At 39.5% G+C, this 20,758-nt stretch overlaps 1 protein-coding gene across 7 annotated transcripts in view; it reads right to left on the reverse strand.

Moving 5' to 3' along the window:
- PARP11 (poly(ADP-ribose) polymerase family member 11) overlaps window positions 1–17,650 on the reverse strand; it is a 156,424-nt gene extending 138,774 nt beyond the window's left edge. The window contains exons 1-5 of one of the 7 annotated variants that reach the window (XM_069228403.1): window positions 17,344–17,637; window positions 16,830–16,901; window positions 10,644–10,741; window positions 9,748–9,879; window positions 725–845 (exon numbers count right to left, since the gene is read on the reverse strand). In XM_069228403.1, coding sequence (XP_069084504.1) covers window positions 725–845; window positions 9,748–9,840 — 214 coding nt within the window. In that variant the 5' untranslated portion in view covers window positions 9,841–9,879; window positions 10,644–10,741; window positions 16,830–16,901; window positions 17,344–17,637. Of the gene's footprint in view, window positions 1–724; window positions 846–9,747; window positions 9,880–10,624; window positions 10,742–16,829; window positions 16,902–17,343 lie in introns of all 7 variants that reach the window. The other 6 variants (XM_069228398.1, XM_069228399.1, XM_069228404.1 and 3 more) reach the window with 6 other exon arrangements.
- Between the last annotated feature and the right edge of the window lie 3,108 nt (window positions 17,651–20,758).

Genomic DNA, 20,758 nt, shown 5'->3' on the forward strand with positions numbered 1-20,758 from the left:
TGAAGGAGTCACAATGAAATACATGTGTGCACTTTCTTCTATTAAAAAATCTCTATTGTCTTTAAAATGTTCTAACTTATATTTTCACCAGTTTTTGGATAAAACTGTTGGCAGTGTTGATTACAGCCCTGAGAAAGCAATATTTCACGAAACGGGCAGGTTGTAGGACAGAATACATCATATTTAAGAAAACTGTACTATTTGGATTGAAGTATTTCTTAGTAAAGAAGATTACAGAAATTCACTCGATCATAATGAATTTGTGGACTGTTATTTGATATGGCTTTATATAGGCCCTAATAATACTGAAATTGCTATAAACAGACATTTATGTTAACTTCCGGTTATTAATAATCTGTTGCTAACATACCAGTAGGGACTGGTAGTGGAGGCTTTGGTACCGGCTATGCATTGAATTACCCAACATTTACACAGTTGTACATGTAACTCAATAAAACCATGCTTATTTCATGCAATCAAGCAATCATCATAACTAAACTATTAAACTGACAGAACTTCAACTTTTATTTTACAAATAAAATCATGGAATAAAGGAGAAGCATTATTATCAACAAATAGCAGCAGTATGGATAATCTTAGCTAGCACAGAAGTTAAATGCTTTTGGGCAAATAACTGCGCTACATACAAACACACAGAGTAAACTCATATAAAGCAGCATTAAGTGATTGATTTTGCCACAATTACAAGTAAAACATACAGTACCTGCAAAGTTTATCACATAGTTAAATTTCACTGTATTAAAATTAACAGTGCCCATAGGATGCAATTTGTACCAGTATTCAATCTCTTCACTGCTAATCGAGCATTGTACAGTTGTATCAGTCTGCAAAAGAAACAAAAACACATTAGAAGGATATTCTCTGCAACATCACATACTTTTTAATAAAATAAGGGTCTGTGTATCAAAAAGGGGCATATTGCTCGATATTATCAAGACTCATCCATCCAAGTTATAATTTTAGATTAGATCTCATTTACCCATATTAGATGCTAGATCAAGAAACATAACCACTGCTACCTAGGTTAGCAAAGGTAACATTCTGGCATGATATACTTTCCTAAAAGCCAGTACCAGACAGCCTCAGACAGCAATTATTTGAAACAAGGTTGAACTTACTAGGTCAATTTTATCTCCTATGAGGGGTGACCGTCGGCTGGTAGCAATGTATTTATCAATGTCAGCTGAGCCATATTGCCATATTTTGTATTTTGCGTATTCTCAATAAATACATTATATTTAAATACAAATAAAAAATAAAAATAAAAACTTAGTAGGCCAACCAAATTTCATTATCTAGGTGTCTATCATGTGCCAAGTTGTTTCAAATGTGTACTAATCTAATTCAGCTATTCAAGCGTCAGGCCCATATCAATAATACCCACAATAAGAATGTAATCTGCAAAGAACAAGTTAAATATGTGGACATAAAATTGTAGCCTCAAAGTCTTTCCCAAATAATTGATTTAAATGATATGAAGCAAAGGGACAAGCATACATGCAGGTGCAATGATTAGTACATATAGAATCAGCCAAACAATTATTATTATTTGCAATACCTTTTGCTACATAACACTGAAGCATGTATACGTTAGTTCTCTATTTCTCAATATGGTGTTAAAGCAACAGGTATTAAAAAGGGTCTCTGGTGTTTTGTGCACCCATAGCATCACATACTATTTTCATTTTGTCTCATGTTTATTGCATGAGAGAAGAACACAGTTGGAAGAGCAAGAAAACAATGTTAACGTTCTGCAAACATCATCCATTGGGTTCTCTTGACAAGATGTGCAAGTCTAGCAACATTCCATTCAGTTAGTTATACAGGCATCTTTGCTCTCGGTGCCGCATTTACATATCTCATTTGCCTAACTGATACAGCCTCCACTGAGCTGCTCTGGGTGGGTTACCAGAAACTCTCTCTTAACGTTCTTTGATGCAGACTCAAACACATGCTAGCATTGATCCAGAACTCAAGGACAAGCTCATAAACTCCGGTGCAGTAGCAGTTATATCGGAGTCACTGTCAGACTGAAGCTACCCTCCCCCACTCCAGAGTTTGCCAATTAGGATAAGGTATTAAGTTTTGTTACTAATTGCACACTCATAGATTCAAATTGTTCTGGTCCAGTTTATGGACACTTTCCTTTTTTATTATAGCTAAGTAGTAGCATTCACCATTTGGTTTTTGCATGTGACATGCAACACTACGTTAACAGTAAATAGTTAATTAGGTTAGACCCAAACAGAAAAGCTTTGGTCATGAAGAAAACCCTGGGATTCGCCTGTGGGCCTCTTTTCTATAGGCTGAAACATGTCGACCTCCTAGCAGCCTCCAACTAGTCCCCTGCAGTCGTTTCTAACCCTATTATCTAACTACAGCAAAAAACATATTACGTTAACTAGAAGATAGCTTTAACTAGTTCATTCTCTTTCTGTCACACCCATTTGTAGCCCACTCAATCAACTAGCATACTATAAGAGCTCCCCAAGTGGATTGGAGCACACATAAGTTTGAAGGAGTCAAACTTACAGAAGGAGTGGGCCTTTTGATGAAGCATGCCACCATTTGGTGGGTGACAGTCTGTAGGTAATTGGATTACTTGGGGACAGTGACTACCCACCTCAAAGAACACTCACAACCCTTGTCAGGGTGAACCCTCAAAGTCACTAAATTAACCTGAACTCAACCATCCTGGTAGCTATAGCACTGAGCAGACAGGCTTAACTTACAGCAATGTGTAAAGTACATATGCAGTACAAAAACAATAAAAGTGAAAAAGCAAATCAATAAAAATATCAATAGTGTAAAATGTAATAAATAAATGGCAACGCAATAAGAAGAGCAAGAGAAACACATTTTTTATGTTTTAAACAGAAATATCACCAACAGCACAAAGCATTAATGATAGTCAATCGTCACGTTAGACCAACTACTAGGCGCAAATTGAGGCTGCTAACGATGGAGTGCGGGCCGGCTACATCAACCAGGTTAATCCTGGTAAAACAGTTTGGGCTTTATTATGAGTATGGCAGTCTATAGATCTCCACACTTGCGGTGGGGCTGTCTGACAGTCACATTATGAACTGCGAGGTCCGCCAGGGCAGGGATTACGACCTAGTTCTCCGCCAGCGGTTTCAAGGCGGTAGCACCACCATGAAAAGGTTGTCGGAGAACAGGTGCAGGGGGCCACAGGGTGGCCCCTGCACTGCTCATGCAGTTGGCACGGGCAGTGCAGGGGTCTTCCTGCCCAGCACCATCACAATGCTCACTGTCTGTTTTGCAGACAGTGAACACTGAGAAGGTGCTAGTGCACCTTGCTCACTACGGCATTGCTGCCGGCTCAATTACGAGCCGGAGACAATGCTGTAGCCCGTTTCCCGCTAGGCCAGCGAGTGGAAACGTAGGTTTCTGCCTGCCGACCTAGAAGGAAACCCATAATGGCTCCGGCGGGGAGGCTGCCGCGTAGGCAGCAGCCACGCTGTCTGGAGTTTGGCAAACAGAGTTTTCCGTCCCCCAAACTCATAATGGGGCCCTTTATTTTCTGACACTCTTTTAAGTCTTAATACACCACTCTCAATCCACCACAGGAGTGCCGTTGTAAATTCCAAAGGACCTCGGGGGAGATTCACAGTGTATCAGAGACAGGGTTGAGCTGAGTCCCAGTTGCCACTAGCCAGCTAGGTACGTCCAGGAAAAGGCCTCTTGCGGTTTGCTGTTTGCTGTCACCGTGGACACAGGAGTCCACTTCTTTTTTCTGGGTACAAGAGGGAGCAGGTTCAGTCGTTCAAGACTACTCTCCGGTCAGAGACAGCAGGTCCAGTCCTCTTCTGATCCTCCACAGGTCGATCAAGTGTTCAGAAGTGGGGGCCGGAAGGTTCTACATTTATGTCTGGAACAAGCTTGTGGGTGGGAGACATTCCGATGCACGCCTTAATCAACAGCATAAAGATTCCTGGGGACACATTTTCAGTAGTTCCTGTTTGCCTTACTGCAAACAGGCCAAAATGCTATCCTTCATTGCATTTCCAAGATAGTGAAAGTCTTCAGCCACAGTCAATTTAGTCTCTGAGGCCCAAAGGTGTGTGGGGAGTCTACTGTGGTAATCCTAGTGTCCACCCACATCAAACACTAAAATCTAGTTTAAACCCTGCACTATACCTACAACAAACCCAGAAACTTAAGTATGGTAGGACAAAAGCAGGGTTCTCCAGGAACCACCGAGAGGATACACCTTGCATCCTGTTCTCTCTCTTGTATTCACAGATGGGTATGGGAGAGTAGGGCCAGGTTGTCTGTAAAATCCAGGTCTTCAAGATGTGTACAAGGTGCTCACTAGATCCCATTTCTTCTCCTTGCTGTGGATGTCTTCATGGTCCAGTCTATGGTCAACAGAAAGAGAAAAGGTGAAAGCAAACAGCCCTGGCAGACTCCGGTCCTCATTTGGAAGGCTTCCATGAGTCATTCCCCATGGACTATCTTGCAGGTCATTTCCTTGTAAGAGTTCCTGATAATTCTTATGAGTTTGCAAAGGGTCTCACTGTCCAAGCTGCCGAATGCCTTCTCATAGTCGACGAAGTTGACATGGTGGGGAAGGGGGTAGAGGAGTTCCATTTCATCAACTACTCAATAATGATGTGCAGTGTTGCAATCTAGTCAGTACAGGCTTCATCTTTGCAGAAGCCAGCTTGATGATCTTGCAACTGAGTGTCGACATGTTCCTTCATTCTGTTCAGGATGACTCTGTTGAGCACTTTCCTTGGAGTTGGTAGATGGGTCATCCCTCTGTAGTTTGTGCAGTTACTCAGGTCACTTTTTTTGGGGGGGGGGAGGATCATGATGAGCTATCCCTCCTTCTAGTCTGACGCCACCATGTTCTCTTCCCAGATCCTTCCAATCACTTTTAAAAAGTTGCTTTAAACCTGGCTATTTTGGCAAGCAGCTCTGTCCGCCTACAACATGCCTTTAGGGGTTTTAGGCTATAGCACTGTGAAGCTCTTTATGGAGTGAGTTGTTCGCACTTCATAAGTGCCTATAAAATAACAAGGGTATTAACATTCAGCTATGGAATTGTCGGGAAGCGGCAAAGACTATGGTGGCAGTGTTCTGGTGGAAGAAGGTACCACCCAATATTGCCCAAAAGAAGACTTCGTAATATCACGGCCGTGGAAACAATTGACTTGTAATATGTCAGAAACAGACAGTGACTTTGAATTCATCTGGGACTCGCATTCAAAATATTTGACAGAGGGAACACCACAATGATCCACCACAGATGAAAGCCCTCAATCTATTTAGGTGGGGAAACACCAACAAGCTGGGACACTGAGCATTGCAGGGGATCCTCTCAAGTGGGAGCACCAGGGACTAGGTGCTCAGTCGGGACTGATATATTTGCAACTGTCAAAGAATCAGACACAATCTTTGTAGGCAGTTGATGGGGGCCCAACGGACATCTCAACTACTGGGGAGAGTGACAGAGGTTTTTGAGATCTTGAAGAGCACAACTATCATGACATCTATGCTGAAACCTCGATGATGTATCTAAGACAGTGGTAATAATATGTTTTCAGCTGGCTGTGAAGGTATGCAATCCCAAGAATTTAATAAAAAGGTTTTGGTTACAAAAAAAGTGCATGTTTAGAACACCTGACAATTCGTCAAATGGTGCCCTATCATTCATCTTTGTAATCATCTAAATAAATGTACTGAAGGTTATTCTTGCAAGACAATGTTTTCTTAAGCTCAACCCGCAGATAGAACAACTTGTCAAGTTAGACAGATGTGGCACGGTACAAGTAGATTTCTGCACATGTAGGGCAAGAACAGAAAGGCCACTTTTAAAACAAAACTGTTGATGTTGGGTTCAACTGGCAGAAGATGCCAAAAGCTGTAGCCACCTGTCATTTGAAGACATGGTCAAGAACTGTAGAAAGGAGACCAGTGCAGGCACAGAAAAGACTAATTGATGAGTCAACCCTGTAGAGGGAATGGGCTTAGTAGACATGAGGAGCAAGGAGATGAGGAAGGATTTTCCATTGTTAAAAAAAAATAAAAGTAACACTGCAAAAAAGTGAAATGGGACAAATGGCAAACAAGCATTTCCAATGCAATAGGTCTCACATTTGCGAGAGTTAGCACTATTGCCGTTGTAATTGACAATGTGTTTTGCCCATGTGTTTTGGTTTGGAGTAGAATCAATGTATGTGGTGTGGAGTGGAATTATGTGTATTTGATTGGAATTGCTAGTTGTGGAATTGTGTGTGGTAGAATTGTGTGGTGTGTAGTGTATTTGTATAGTGGAACTATGTGGCATGGTGGATAGATGGGATGAGAGCTGTACAGAATAGACAGGAAGGCAGAGAGGGATAGGTAGTTTGAACTTCGAACTTTTTGATGCGAGAGAGGAAACATGGGAATGGAAATGTAAGAGCGTGAAAACAGACTGTCGCTTTTGCTCCTACCGGAGAGGCATTTGCTTACATTGGCTGTGTTTGCCCATCATTTGTCGTGACAGAAGAAAAATAAGCTCAAATCCAATCACTCTTCCATAAGTTGCAAAACACTTGTAAAGCATGTCAAGTTCAAAACTTCCCCAATTTGCACATATAGACCACTTTTTAAACGTTATAATGCACTAATGGGTGCCATGTCTGTCTCAGATCAACCAGGAGGCTCCCTGTCACTGGTCAGAAAAAGGACAGCAGCAACTTCAACTAAGCTGTGAACCAAATAGCCAATAGATCTCACATTTTGGATCTTATAGGTTTTAATGAAGCATCAGATTATCCTGTGTGCTACAACACTTACTGTTAGTTCTGGTGTCACTAGCAAGGGGTTAGATACACCTAAGCTTGTTAATATTCTATTTGTTGTTCATTGGACATGCTATTTATGGCTATATTGGGCAGGGTTGTAATGGAGATAGAGAAATTTCCCTGGAGGATGTTTTAAAAGCAAATTGTTTCCACACTCCTTTGTGACCGACAAAAAGTAAAACTGGTATTAATTGCATAAGAAAAACGTTTGAAGTTAAATGTGGTGCAATGATTTGTTGCTCCTATTTGTAAAGCACTGTAATGTGAGGGTAGCCTTTCGACAACTTCTGCAAAGAGAAAGCTTAATGCAGATGCACATCTTTTGTCTGAAGTAGGCGCCAGGATAGAGTCAGAGATGGTCTAAGAAAGTAGAAAACTACCAATCTTTGTTATGCAAAGGACCTGCTTGAATCTGGGAGGCAGGTCACTACCATGCCAGTAAATATTCTTATTACCTTTATTACCTGCATTTGTGTTTTTGAAAGGCACAAACCCATAAAGTTAATTAGTCAAAAACACAGGATGTTGAGCCACCAAGGAAGCAAAACCACTGGTTTGCAAGAATGTATGCCAGACTCAGTAACAACAAAGGCGCATTTGCAGTTAAAGTGAAAGTGACTTTTTAGGAAATAAAAACTTTAAGTTCATTCAATTTCACAAACGTAAAATGCGCATGAGTGCAAGTATGCAACTGCGCCTAATGTAACCTAAAAATGTATTATTAGACAATACACCATGAAATGCAGCGTACATCAAGTGGGTGCTGCGGTAACGAAGCACACATTTTAGGATGTCTCAGTTTCAGAAGTGTATGGTTAAAATTAAAGTGTTTTGTCCATGAAGTGTGTGCTATGCTTATCATTTTAAAATTTTGAGTGATAGAGTTTGTATGGCTCGGCTTTATGGAGTCAAATGAAGTCCAGCATCCTTGAAGTCGTGCCGCGATAGGTGGGAAGTAGTTGGTTACTTTTTCATCTCCAAATTTTCATAATATAAATTAGAAACGAGGAATGTAAAAGAAAGGGGGGCATCGGCACAAAGCAAATGTGCCGCAATAATGGATTTAAATTAGGCCCAGTGCCACATAAGACTTACAAACAGACATAATTGATTAAAATGAAGGTGGCATCCTATAGCATATCCCCAAAACATTTTTATTTTGTAATACCTACAAACACATACTTAAATTAAGAAATAGTACAGCATCTAATAACATATCCCCCACTTATTTGTAGGCTGTATTACCAACAAACACAGCCAACCCCAAAAATGAGAGTAGAATCAACGAAATGTGCTCATCCTCCAAATGTGTCCACATTGATTGAATTTGGTGTCTGTAAAGTGTGTGCTGCGATAAATGTGTAGTGCTTGTTCCGAATTTCAAATTCAAAATGCATTCATTGCACGAATATTGGTGGTGCAATGTTGTTGACCAAGTGTGTGCTGCACATTTGAAGCATAAATGAAACACAACACACTCTTGAGGGAGTGCACCTTTACATAGAAGCGCAGCAGTGAACACCAAAAAGCACACATTAAACTAAATTTGTGCAAAACGCGGCATGTATGAAGCATGTGGCATGGTGGTAAAGCATAAATAAAACAAACTCGAGGGAACCGCTTAATTACTTTGAAGTGCTGCAGCTGTGAATTGTGTGCCGCGATAAGTGGAAAGTGCTGGGTGTGAGCAAACACTTGAAAGAGATGCTTGATTTCATAAATGTGTGGTGGTGAACCCCAACAAGCATGCACATAGATTAAAATAAATTTTCCAAAGCGCTACATCCCTGAACCGAGTGCCACACAAAGTGTGAAGGGCTTGGCCTGAAAAAACACTTCAGAAAAGTTCACGATTACATGGAACTGCAGCAGCTGTGAAATTTGTGCGGAGCTAAGTGGAAAGTGCTCAGTCTGAGCAAATATTTGAGGGAAGTGCTTAATGGTATTGATGAGCAACGGTGAACTTCAACAAGCATATACATGCATTAAATTAAAAGAAACTCACAAGAAGCACATCGTGCTTGAATTGAGTGCCACGCTAAGTGGGAATTACTCACTCAGAACAAACACTTTGGGGAGGTGGAAAATTACATTGAAGCCCGGTGTCCGTGGTTCATGTGCCAAGCTAAGTGGAAAGTGCTCAGTCTGAGAAAACACTTGAGGGAAGTGTTTGATTTCATTAATGTGCGGCGGTAATTTCCAAACAAACATTTGGAATGCAACAGTCTTGTGTTTGCTCGAGTTAGAGCTCATAGCGTTGTAAATCACTGACTGGACTTTTATTGCCAGACAGACTGAAAATAACAAACGGAAGAGAGTGAGGGCGAGCTGGCCCTGGAGAAGCCCCCCTCTACTGTTGGTTTATGTTTGCAGAGGGAGCTGGTGGGAAGGAGGGACTGAACAAGCACCCACACTGTTGAGGTGAAACAGGCAAATGCCAAAAAAAAGTCCCATAAACAGGGCATAGCATAATTACACAGTACTTTGTGCTGCTCCCAAAGTGAAAAGAGGCAGGACAAAGAGGCAGAACTGACCACTATTATGCAAGGATTTGTGAAGGACACTGCAACTAACCAATCAGAACTCGGGAACTCACTCTATTGTATACAGCAGGCCGAACGCGAACGCTCGACTTAAAAAGGTGAGATGAAGGGATTTAAGAATGGTACATTTCAACAAAAAATGGAATAAGAAAATCAGTTCCAATCTTCGTCTGACACACTTGAAAACAATGACAACCCGCAGCCACTTGCAGGAGAGGACCAGTTAAACCCAAAACATACAAATTACAATTTAGAGGACTGTAATCATTCAAGAAAATATCCGAAATAAAATATTTTGGTGCATTACTGTGTTCTCTGCCACAAAGTTGTATGTGACAACTTTGCTCCTGGCATAACATAAATACCTGGTACAAATGCCATTTTCCACATTCAGCAAGGTAGAACCAGCCCCACTGTGTATCGGATATGTCCATTTCTTCCATAACACCATCAACCATTTTCGAACAGGTTCCTTCTGACGCTTGCTGATGCAGGTCCTAAAATTTCAATCAGGAAGATACATTATGTAGCTGACTTTCCATGAAATGATGTGTATTTCGAAAATATTCGTTTTCCTTCCACTCATAGCTCTTTTCTATCTTAGTAAGCACTAATTAGACATCTCTCGTAAGTGACTTTCCCTATATAAAAGAGAAATGCCTGACTTCAAGCAATTCTGTCTAAATCCAGAAAAAGTCTGAAATGAGATTCACACGAGATGGACAACGGTGGCGCCAAAATCGGAATAATGAAAAGAAAAATAAAGAGCAAGAAAATGAAAAGAATCACTAGTGTGATACAACTTTACGAGTCACACACAAACATTGCAGATTAGACGACTTGCTGCAATTATCAACAGGTTTGAAACTGGATTCTTCAATAAGTGTAGGTTTTATGTGCGATTGGAGCGGTAATGAGAAGGAAAATGTTAGGATCTTAAAATCTTTTACCACCACGACCACCGTCAAATATCATAAATAGTTTGCACCGACTATACAAACAACAAAGTAATAAAGGGTAGTGTCTGATGTGTATTCGCGCTTGAAGAGATGAAGAGAAAACGAGTGCAGCGTAGAGCCTCTTTACAATAACTAACATCCAAGTAAAGCTCTAAATTTATAATGAGACACGCCATCTCCCTCTCATGCTCTCTGCATCTCGTTTTGCGCGATCCCATTTCATATATGCTGATTTTCCCGAATTACCTGCATCGTTTCACAACGGCGAGTACTTCAATCTTACCATGACATGGTCTTCTCACCTCTTCCTCCACATCAGATGTTTTACAGGTAGATCAGGTAACAGCGGTTCACAGATTTTTCTGCCATGTCTCAAAACTAATGCGGGGAAGATTTTGTTCTGAAAACGGAAATTGCGATATGAAATGTTATTTCAGCGATTTCAAGTAGCTGTACATATACCATACAATCTCAAACTTGAGTACTTATGCCGCAAATAGTGGACATTCCAAGGCCCTGATGAATGTCCCCCCCCCTTGCAAAAGTTGATCATTTTGCTTGAGGGAACTGTTATCAGCAACTACTGGAGTCTTTGCACCATACTGAATAATTTACATCACTGGCATGCTATTATCAGCTACCAAGGATGACTTTCTAGAAATTAGGCTTTATGTCTGGGACTCATTTTAGGAAGAACAGGGTAAAAAAGTACGAAATAATAAAAAAAATATATTACCCAAGCAAAAGACTGATAGCAGAATCTACGATGCGTACGCTCCAGTCTATTTTACTCCCTCCTGGCCTCAGCACTTTGTTTATAAGAATTACAGCGAGAGCCCATAGCTCATCCTACAACTGACATGAGCAATTTCAATCTGCAGAATAATGCCTTATTTATTTACCTTTGATGAAAATGTTCAGTTGCATGCCACCTCAGTGGTAAAGTCTAGGTAGCTCTGGAATCACCAATGAACTCAATCGGTTCCGCTTGCTTCCTACTGCGGCGTAATTAATTAGAAAACCTCCGCTGCAGGCAGGTCCTTCCATCGTTTTGGTTTAGAAATTCAAATTCTTTTTTGCTAATCCACCCGTGCTCTCTAGCTGTCTGTGTCAATATTTCAATCTGGTTCTTGACTTGTTTAGGTGTATTAGCTTCCAACTCACGGTAATGTGTTCGGTTGTCCAGTTGTCTCATTACCTCTTTATTATATTGTTCCAACCCCCAGATCACAATGCCCCCTCCTTTATCGGCTGGTTTAATTATGATGTCTTTATTCTCAGCCAAATTGGAGATAGCTTCTTTTTCTATTTTAGAGCAGATTGAAATATTGACACAGACAGCTAGAGAGCACAGGTGGATTGGCAAAAAATAATTTACATTTCTAAACCAAAACGATGGAAGGACCCCATGCTTCTATATCTTACCTAAGATACATAAAAATATAGAAGAACCACCAGGGAGGCCGATAGTTTCGGCGTGTGGATCCATTTTGGAGCCCCTTGCCCAATTTGTTGACGTTTTTTTGAAACCTTTTGTAGCCAAGACGTCAGCTTATGTCCGAGACTCTATGGATATCATCAATAAGATAGAAAACCTATCATATAACGAGGAGAAACAATTCTTGGTCACTTTTGATATAGAGTCTCTATATACAAATATTCCGCAAGACGAGGCATTAGAGATTATCAAACAGGTTTTGAATGACAATACAGAGCCAGCGAGCCCTCCATCAGATTTCCTTGTCGGCTTAGCTACACTATGTTTGAAAAACAATTTCTTTAAATGTAATGAAAAACTATACCGACAAGTGAAAGGAGTAGAAATGGGATGTAGCTTTGCCCCAGAAATTGCTAATTTGGTGATGGATTGTTTCGAGCAAAAATGGATCTATGCACAAGCCAACCCCTTTAAAATATACATTTCTCAATGGTTTAGATACATAGATGACATCCTAATGATCTGGGAAGGCTCTGAAGTAATGCTTGATTCTTTTTTCAACTGGTTAAATCAACACACAGCTGACTTTAAGTTCACCATGAGTAAAGACAAATCAAAAATCAACTTTTTGGATTTATGGATCCTGACTAGGAATGGGAAGTTAGAAGTAAGTCTATATAAAAACCCAACAGACCGAAATACACTGCTACATTTCTCTAGCGGACACCCCAGAACTCTTAAAGAGAATTTGCCGTATGGGCAATTTCTAAGGATAAGAAGAAATTGTACAGATAAAGTTAATTATTTTTGCAAAGGTTGAAGAATTGATGAAAAAACTAACAGCCAGAGGGTACCCAAAAAAGTTAGTCAAAGCGGCTGCCAAAAGAGCATGGTTTACACCAAGGGAAACACTCCTTACGCCTAAAAAAAAAAAACAACAGAGGCCCTTTTAACGTGTGTATTGACGTTTAGCCCAAAAGCCAATAAGGTACGCGGGATTATAGAAAAGAATTGGCGAATTATCAAAGATCTAAATATCGAGAAACCACTCTTTTCTTTCAAAAAAGCGCGTAGTCTAAAAGACCAGTGGGTGCAGGCGGCACAAAAACAAACAGACATTAAAAACTTGATGTCAATGTTACAGTTACCAGCAGTTCAGGGACATTTCAGGTGTTGTAAATGCTTAGCATGCCAATACACGCAAGACTCAAAAGAGGTAGTAATAAATGGCAGAAAGCATGTACAATTTGATTTCTCAAACTGTAACACAAAAAATGTGATTCATTGTATTATGTGCCCATGTAACAGAGCCTATATTGGGCAAACCTCACAACCAGTAAAAAGTCGCATTCTTCAGCACCGGTCAAGAATCAAACGTGCAATAAAAGGAGCACCGCTACTCGAACATTTTTTGGAACTTTATCATAAAGCAGATGATATTCGATGGACAGTGTTGGCTGTGGTACAGCCTAAAGTGGACGGACCAACAACGATAACAAGGCTGCTGAAATTGGAAGCAAGACCGATTTAAAAATTTCAGACAGTTAAAACTGGACTAAATGATTGTGACGAAGTTTGGGCCCTAATCAGCTGATGAAACCATAAAAGTTGTCCAGGTACTTGCCAGAGCTGTGTAGGGGCCATTGCAACAAAGAAAGAAACAATATCCGAAAGGTATTTGATGAAATATGTAAACCAAAGTTGAAACCACAGCACATAAAGGGAAATTAAATGATACATATGATGCAGGGACTATCTATGATTATATAGGTGGGTGGTACTAGAATAACAATGAGAGGCTGTATACAATTGGGTCTGTGTAGAATTCAGTATGGGCTAGGATTCAATAGTGAATATGAAATTATAGAGTAGAGCGGTGTCAGACAACACCATCTCTTTGAATATTAAGCTACGAGTACTCTCAAGATGGCTACCAGATAGGGATAACACCTAGGCACCACAGATAATAACAAGTAAATTAGGTGAGTGTTATCTAACTAAGGTTAGAGGAGAGTTGGTCAAAAGAGGCAAAAAACGCTTAGGCTCCTATCCACATTAGCATGGTGTGTTCAATGTATTTGAAGGGACGCTGCTTCTCAAAGATGGCGCCCACGCCTCTCCACTGGCGGAAAATAAACGCGGGCTAGTGGTAGCACGTAAAATAACTCTAAAAGCCGTCGCATTTGAGACGGAGATATCGGCCGAGACGAGACGCGAATAGTAGCAGCTCCGAAGCTCTGCGTTAATGCAAGAGCCGTGAATCACACGTGTGTGACTTGATAGCACAAGTAAGTGGATTATTTTTGCTGCAATGGGCCTCGGATATAATGATAATTTTTCCGTGAATATTTAACGATTGGTTCCATCGTTTGTATGTGCTTTATATATATTTTTGTAGAGACAACCTCTCCTCGTATAAGACGCCTGTATTGAGGTAGTAATACTCGAGTAGATAGGTAAGAGAATTGATACCAGACACAACACCACCTTTGCATGTATACCTGTGGTTTCGACAGCAGTAATGAGCGGTGGCTCTGTGTTGGTTTCCTTCCTTTTGTGGGCAGAATTAATCGAGAGCATTAGCAGCATTTTGAAAGAGTGGAAACTAAACACAACAAAAATAAAGGTATGACTCACAGCTTTCTTCACAGCGGAGGCTAAATGGCTAAGCTGCATGCTTAATTAGTAAATTGAGATACGTGGTGGAGGTTGTGGCATTTTTGCCAGCTTAGATTTGCACGTACAGAAGACGGCGGTGTGAGTAGGGATCAAGTGAGGCATGTTCTTCTGTTAGGTGCTTGCAAAGAAATTTCACAGAAGGGATATTGATGTATTTTGGGTTAACTTCGACACTGATACATATTACACTTGGAGATGCATGATGTAGATATTTGTTGAAGAGGTACGATTTTAATTTGTGTGTTAATTTTTGTAGAGGTGCCAGTGCCCCCTGACAGTCCTGATGAGGCCCTGAATGACGAGGCCGAAACGCGTCGACATCTTTCTAGTGGGATCAAGGGCTTTGAAGCTAATGAATTTATAAACAAAATTGTTGTTGCACTACACAATACCTTTGAAAAAGTATTTAGGTATTCCACAGCTGGGTGCAGTTAAGACCCTTGATCATCACAGCTTATGGGATCACATTGTTAATTGTGTAATAGTGACCGCAATACAAAGTAATGTTGATGGGCATAACCCTCCTTTTGGTTATTTATGTTATGTTTGTTGATTCATGTGACAAATGTTTGTGATGTAAATGTGATGTGTATATTTATGTTGTAGAAATAGAATATGTGATGGATGATGTTACGACAAGTTTTATGCTGTCCTTTACAAATAAATAAAAAAATAAAGGAAAGTAATTTACACATGAAACCAATAGTGAATACTGGTTTCTTAAAGTAATGAGTAGATTTGTCCCTGCCTGCTACTCTTTGTTATTGCTTTCTGATCTGTATGCAGACAACTCCATGCGCCCCTCTGGTGGTCAGAGCCCAGGAGTAGGTACAGCTCGACCATGTTAAAAACTGGCACTACCTATCCGCCCCTCTTACTCAGACAGCTCGTAAATTCAACCCAATGTTCTTTTTCTGTTATTGATATTATTACGGAAGACGTACAGATTTTGAGGTCTAAGCTTCCGGATCGCATGCCAGCCAACCGAATGGTCGAATTTACTGTGGGCGGGACAAGTAATGTGTAAAATCAGATAGCATTGGTGCATTCCCTGCACATCAGCCAATCCTACTGCGCTTGTCAGAATTCCGAAGCGTTTATTGGTTGCGGAGTCGGCACTTTTCTTTGAGGAGTACAAGCAGAGAAAATTGAGTTTAGATATGATGGGTGACTTAGGGTGAGTTCATTGCGATTCTATCGGTGAAGTATGAGCCGCCGGGTCGAATTTGGATTTCAGACTATTAGCTGGACCCTGGTCACGGGCAGCCCTTCTCGAAGTCTCCAGGGTCTAGTTTTATTATGAGGACATGGCCCAGCGGACTAGACAGTGCCTCTTTAAAGACGCATGCGCCTTTAAGTTGTGATTGTTTATTCTAATACATCACGTACAATAAAAGCCAAGAACAACGCTGGAAGGACAACAGCAACCGCCAGCCTTTGCTCTTCAAAATCCCCTCACGTAATTTCACCCCATGTCATGTGTGGAATTAAAAATGTGAAAGCATTCGCACCAAGAATGTTTAATTCTTTTAAGGACACGGAGGCGAGGATTATGCTTATCTCTTTCTTTACTACTCTTCAACAACAGCCAGTCAACATATTAAAGCAGAGTCTGTTCGGTTCATCGACTCAGAGTAAGAAATCCACTATCTAGTCTGCTATGATTAAAATATAGCTGAGGTTTCTGCTTTAACATATTTTAGAATAATGGTAGTGCACCACCCTCAAAAGAAGTATATATTATTTAAAAGTCCAGTCCTTTAATGTGAGATTGTAAAAATCTTCTGTTTATTCTCTTTCCCCTTTCCAACAATATGTACAGTCATAACAGCAACAGCCAATGAATTTCGTCCTCCAACATAGAACTTCCTCAGGGCTGTGATGTAATACATATAATTTACATTGGAAACGCAAACGACAAAAAACAAATAACAATGACATGTGTCTCCAAAATTGATTTTTGTGCATAAAGTCAAAACATAAATACATATAGCTACATATCTTTATACAAACAAAAATAAAAACGAACAGAATGGCAAGGGAATTTATCAATTTTTCTTCAAAACGATGACTACTATACCAACATTAAAATTACACCGACATTTACAACAAAAAAACATCATCATTAATTGTCTTCGATATGAATATAGAATGTTTATATAGACCTATATTCTATTATATACATTTTATTTTGTGCTTTTCATATTATCACCCAACATAGATACAACATGATATAGCCCCAGGTGATTATAAACTCACAATCAATTATTCAAAACCAAAATTACATATTTTTTTAATTTATAAATAACACTACCTATATATACACAATCATTCATAGCCAATTGTATTGGGTACACCATATTGAACATACCTAGTCAATCAATTTCAGACTGGTTAGTCATATCTTGTTTCTCTCGGGCCCTTAATCTCTCCAATTTTACATCTGATTTTAAGAAAGAAACACTATTTCACATATTTTATAATATTCTCCTTGGCGATTGTCATAATATCATCCAAAAAACTTCTACCCAAAGGAGAAGGCGTGAGATGTCATAATCTCTTTTGTATTTAATTGCCAAATATCATGTCCTCTTTACTTATACCATCCATCATTAATCTGCCAATATTCGATCACAGATTACCCACATGTTTTTCATGTCTATATAAAACATGTACAAAGTCACCATAATGTAAACTTTCTGATCGAGTTTAATTCAAATAATACTCCTAAGGTGAGATTTGATTCTCCACAGTGCTAGTAAATCCTATTTTTTTCCACATCAATATCGTTTTTAATCTAAACCAACAAAGACTTCTGACCTTATTCCAAAAACAATTTTAAATCCACTTATGAACCGTCACTAACAGATAGACCATAAGAGTACCTTTTGTAATTTCACAAAACGGTGCAGACGTTTTAACATCTCCCTTTATTTCGGCATTCCGTAATGGCACCCGCTCGTGAGTGTGCAGTTTGTTTCGGCAAACCAAACTATGCCGGAGTAGCCAGAGTTTAAATGTACACCCGATGTCAGAACCGCCATACCTTGGAAATTAAATCCAGTATTTCCGAAGACTTCCTGCTTCAGAATCAGCTGTAATAATGGCGGCCATCTTGGATTTTAAATTTACCACTCGCTTGTTGTTCAAAGGTGCATACACCCAATGTAAGAATCACCATACCCCGGAAGTAAAATCCCGTATTTCGGAAGGCGTCCTGCATCAAAATCGGCTTTATTAGTGGCAGCCATCTTAGACTATGTGTATTTATCAATACCTTTCAATCAGACGAAGGATTTAACAATTTTTATCATCAGACACACAAATCATGGCAGCACAAGCCACTCTGCCCATTCACCCTGCATCGCCGCATAAATCCAACACACGATCGCAACTGCGCAAAAACAACCTAAGATGCCAAAGATCGGCCTTTCTTAAATACGGCCAAAATGATGGTCGCCAATTTAGACTATGTTAATCCTTCAGTAACCTTGAGTTTAAATTAAACCAAAGAACGTGCATCGTTTATAGTAAGTCAAATCGGAATATACCCAATTCCTAAACATAGATGGCAATCCAATCTGTAGAAATATTTTAAACAATTCCTTCATAATAAAAATCCAAAATTCATCTATTATGTTAATAAAACATTTTATATACATTAATTTGTATCCATTTGCGTCAATATTTCTATCAGCCTATTCCAATACAGGTTAGGAATCCACAGGCAACAAGTTATAAGAAATAATGGAATTCGTCATCTGTATTGTGGCCCACCTCAACTGCCCGAATGCGACATATCCATGCAGCCTTCTTTTGATGTAAGATTAGCTTTCTATTTCCTCCTCTCTGGTCAGGAGGTATATACTCCACCCCATGGAACCAAATATGAGCATCTCCAGAATGATGCTGCATCATATAGAGTGTTAGAGGATAGCTAGTAACTTTGTTTCTTATTGCACAGACTTGCTCCTGTACCCGCAATTTTTAAGACCTTACAGTACTTCCCACACAGATTTTAATACACGTGCAACCCAAAACATACATAACATATTATGTCTTACAGTTAATAAAATGTCTAATTATATATTTTCTTGTTGTGTTATAACGAAAGCTTTTTGTTTTATCCAAACCCATCATACATATGGTGCACTCATGACAAGCAGAACCCATTGGGTGTCATGGGAAGCCACATTTTTTTATTGGTCATAGTAATGTAACTTGGACACAGCTGGTCCCTTAATGTCTTGCCTCTGCCATAAGTTACCTTGGGTAGTTTTGATATACATCCCTTTAGCCCAGGTGTTTCTATAAGCAAATGGCAATGACGTTTTAAGATCTTATAAATCTCAACACTCAATACTGAATATTGGGTCACAAGGGTCACCTGGTCGATTTTTTTCTTATCAGTCTTTGATTTCACATACAATGTTTCTTTTCTGGTCATTTGCATGATCTGTTTTTCTTTCTTTGATAAAACTTTATCATCATATCCTCTCTTTTTAAATCTCTGTTTTGTATTCTCAGTCTGGGCCGAGAAAGTGTCAGCAGTACTACAATTGTGTCTTATGCGTACCATTTCCCCAAAAGGGATGTTGCAGACAACTGACTTCGGGTGGCCACTTGTTGTGTGTAAGATACTATTGCAAGCTGTAGGTTTTCTAAAGATTGCACTCTGTATCTTATTATTTTCTACACAGAATTGTTTATCCAAAAAGTCTATTCTTTCTTTACTGTGTTGTATGCTCAGTTTGACATTGTAAGCATTATCATTAAGAAAGGCATAATACATTAATAGTTGGTCTACCGTCCCATTCCACAACATGATAATATCATCAATGTACTTCCCCCAAAAAACAATAAAATCTGTCCAGGGGGAGGCATCTCTACCCCACGCATGTTCTCTTTCGTACCACCCCATGAAAAGGCACGCATACGATGGATCGAATCTTGAACCCATCGCATTGCCCTGTATTTGTTAAAATCAACTGCCATTATGTAAAAAATAGTTTTTGGACAATATAATATCAATCATTTTTATGATCATATTATTATGCTCATAATGGTCGGCTGTCCTAGTTTTTAAAAATGACTCAATAGCTCTAATCCCAAATTGTTTTTGTATACAAGGTGTTGGTCTAAGTGCACACAAAGGACAATAAATATTTCGCAGAAAAACATTGATTGGTAGCACATTAATAGAACAGCTCAAGAAGTGAAAGAATCGATTCATGCATACTATGAGAGGTTGTTAAAAGCATTTAAACATTACAGTGGTACAGAAATAATTGAGCCGAAAGAAATTATTCATTTTGTATTCAGGTTTGTCGAAGGACTCATACCAGAAATTAGTCAGATGATTAAGAGTCATTTGATTTGCTGGCAAGCAAAGCTGATTGATGAGGTGCTACAGTATGCGAAATACTGAAGTGATGAGATTGAATTGAAACAGAAAAAGATGAAAGAAAAAGCAATGGTGATGCAGATCAATGCTGCACAGACAGGGATTCAGGGAAGTTGTCAGCCTCAGCAGGAACAGAGAAATGACATGTTTCAGAATCAAGGAACATTTCAGAAGGGAGGCATAGGTTGAAGTTGTGGTGGAATGTTGATGGGAAGTGTAAATTGTGGTCCTGATTTGAGTTCTGTAATGATTCAGGGAGAACCACAGGGGAAAATAATGTTTCCTTGTCATGTTGCGGAAGAATCGGGCATTGGAAAAGGCAGTGTCCAATGTTAAATCAAGAAGGTGTTATGGGAAAAGTGTATGGTCACAAAGTTTATTTTCTGGTTGATACTGGAGCTACACGCTCAACAGTAAGATCTGCAGAGGTTCCAGACCTGCCCTTATCAGGGAAAACAATTCAAATTATGAGAGTTGCAAATCAATATTTGGTGAACTCAATTACAGAACCAGTGTTTGTTAAAATTGGTAATTTTAAAGGTTTGCACAAGTTGCGGTTTGCGATTCAAGTCCAATGTCACTACTGGGAAGGGATTTATTGTGCAAAACAAGATGTTCAATTTCCTGTTAAGATGAGGGAATCTAAATTCAAACAAACAGTGATGATGAAGATCAACACTTACTGTCAGCAATGAGTCGGTGTCTGAAGAATGTCCTTTGATTAGTTTTGATGAGCCAGTGATTGAGGAAGCTCCTTCAATTAGTTTCTTTCCAGTTTTTGAAGTGAAATATCTTCCTGTTGATTTGCAGAAGACTGTTAAGTCTAAAGTTTGGGAATCTTTCAGAAGAAGACATTGGGTTGATAAAAGAGGCAGAGCCAGTTCGAGTGGCAGTGA

The sequence above is a fragment of the Pleurodeles waltl genome, chromosome 4_1 (genome assembly GCF_031143425.1).
Source record: "Pleurodeles waltl isolate 20211129_DDA chromosome 4_1, aPleWal1.hap1.20221129, whole genome shotgun sequence".
NCBI classification, from domain to species: domain Eukaryota; kingdom Metazoa; phylum Chordata; class Amphibia; order Caudata; family Salamandridae; genus Pleurodeles; species Pleurodeles waltl.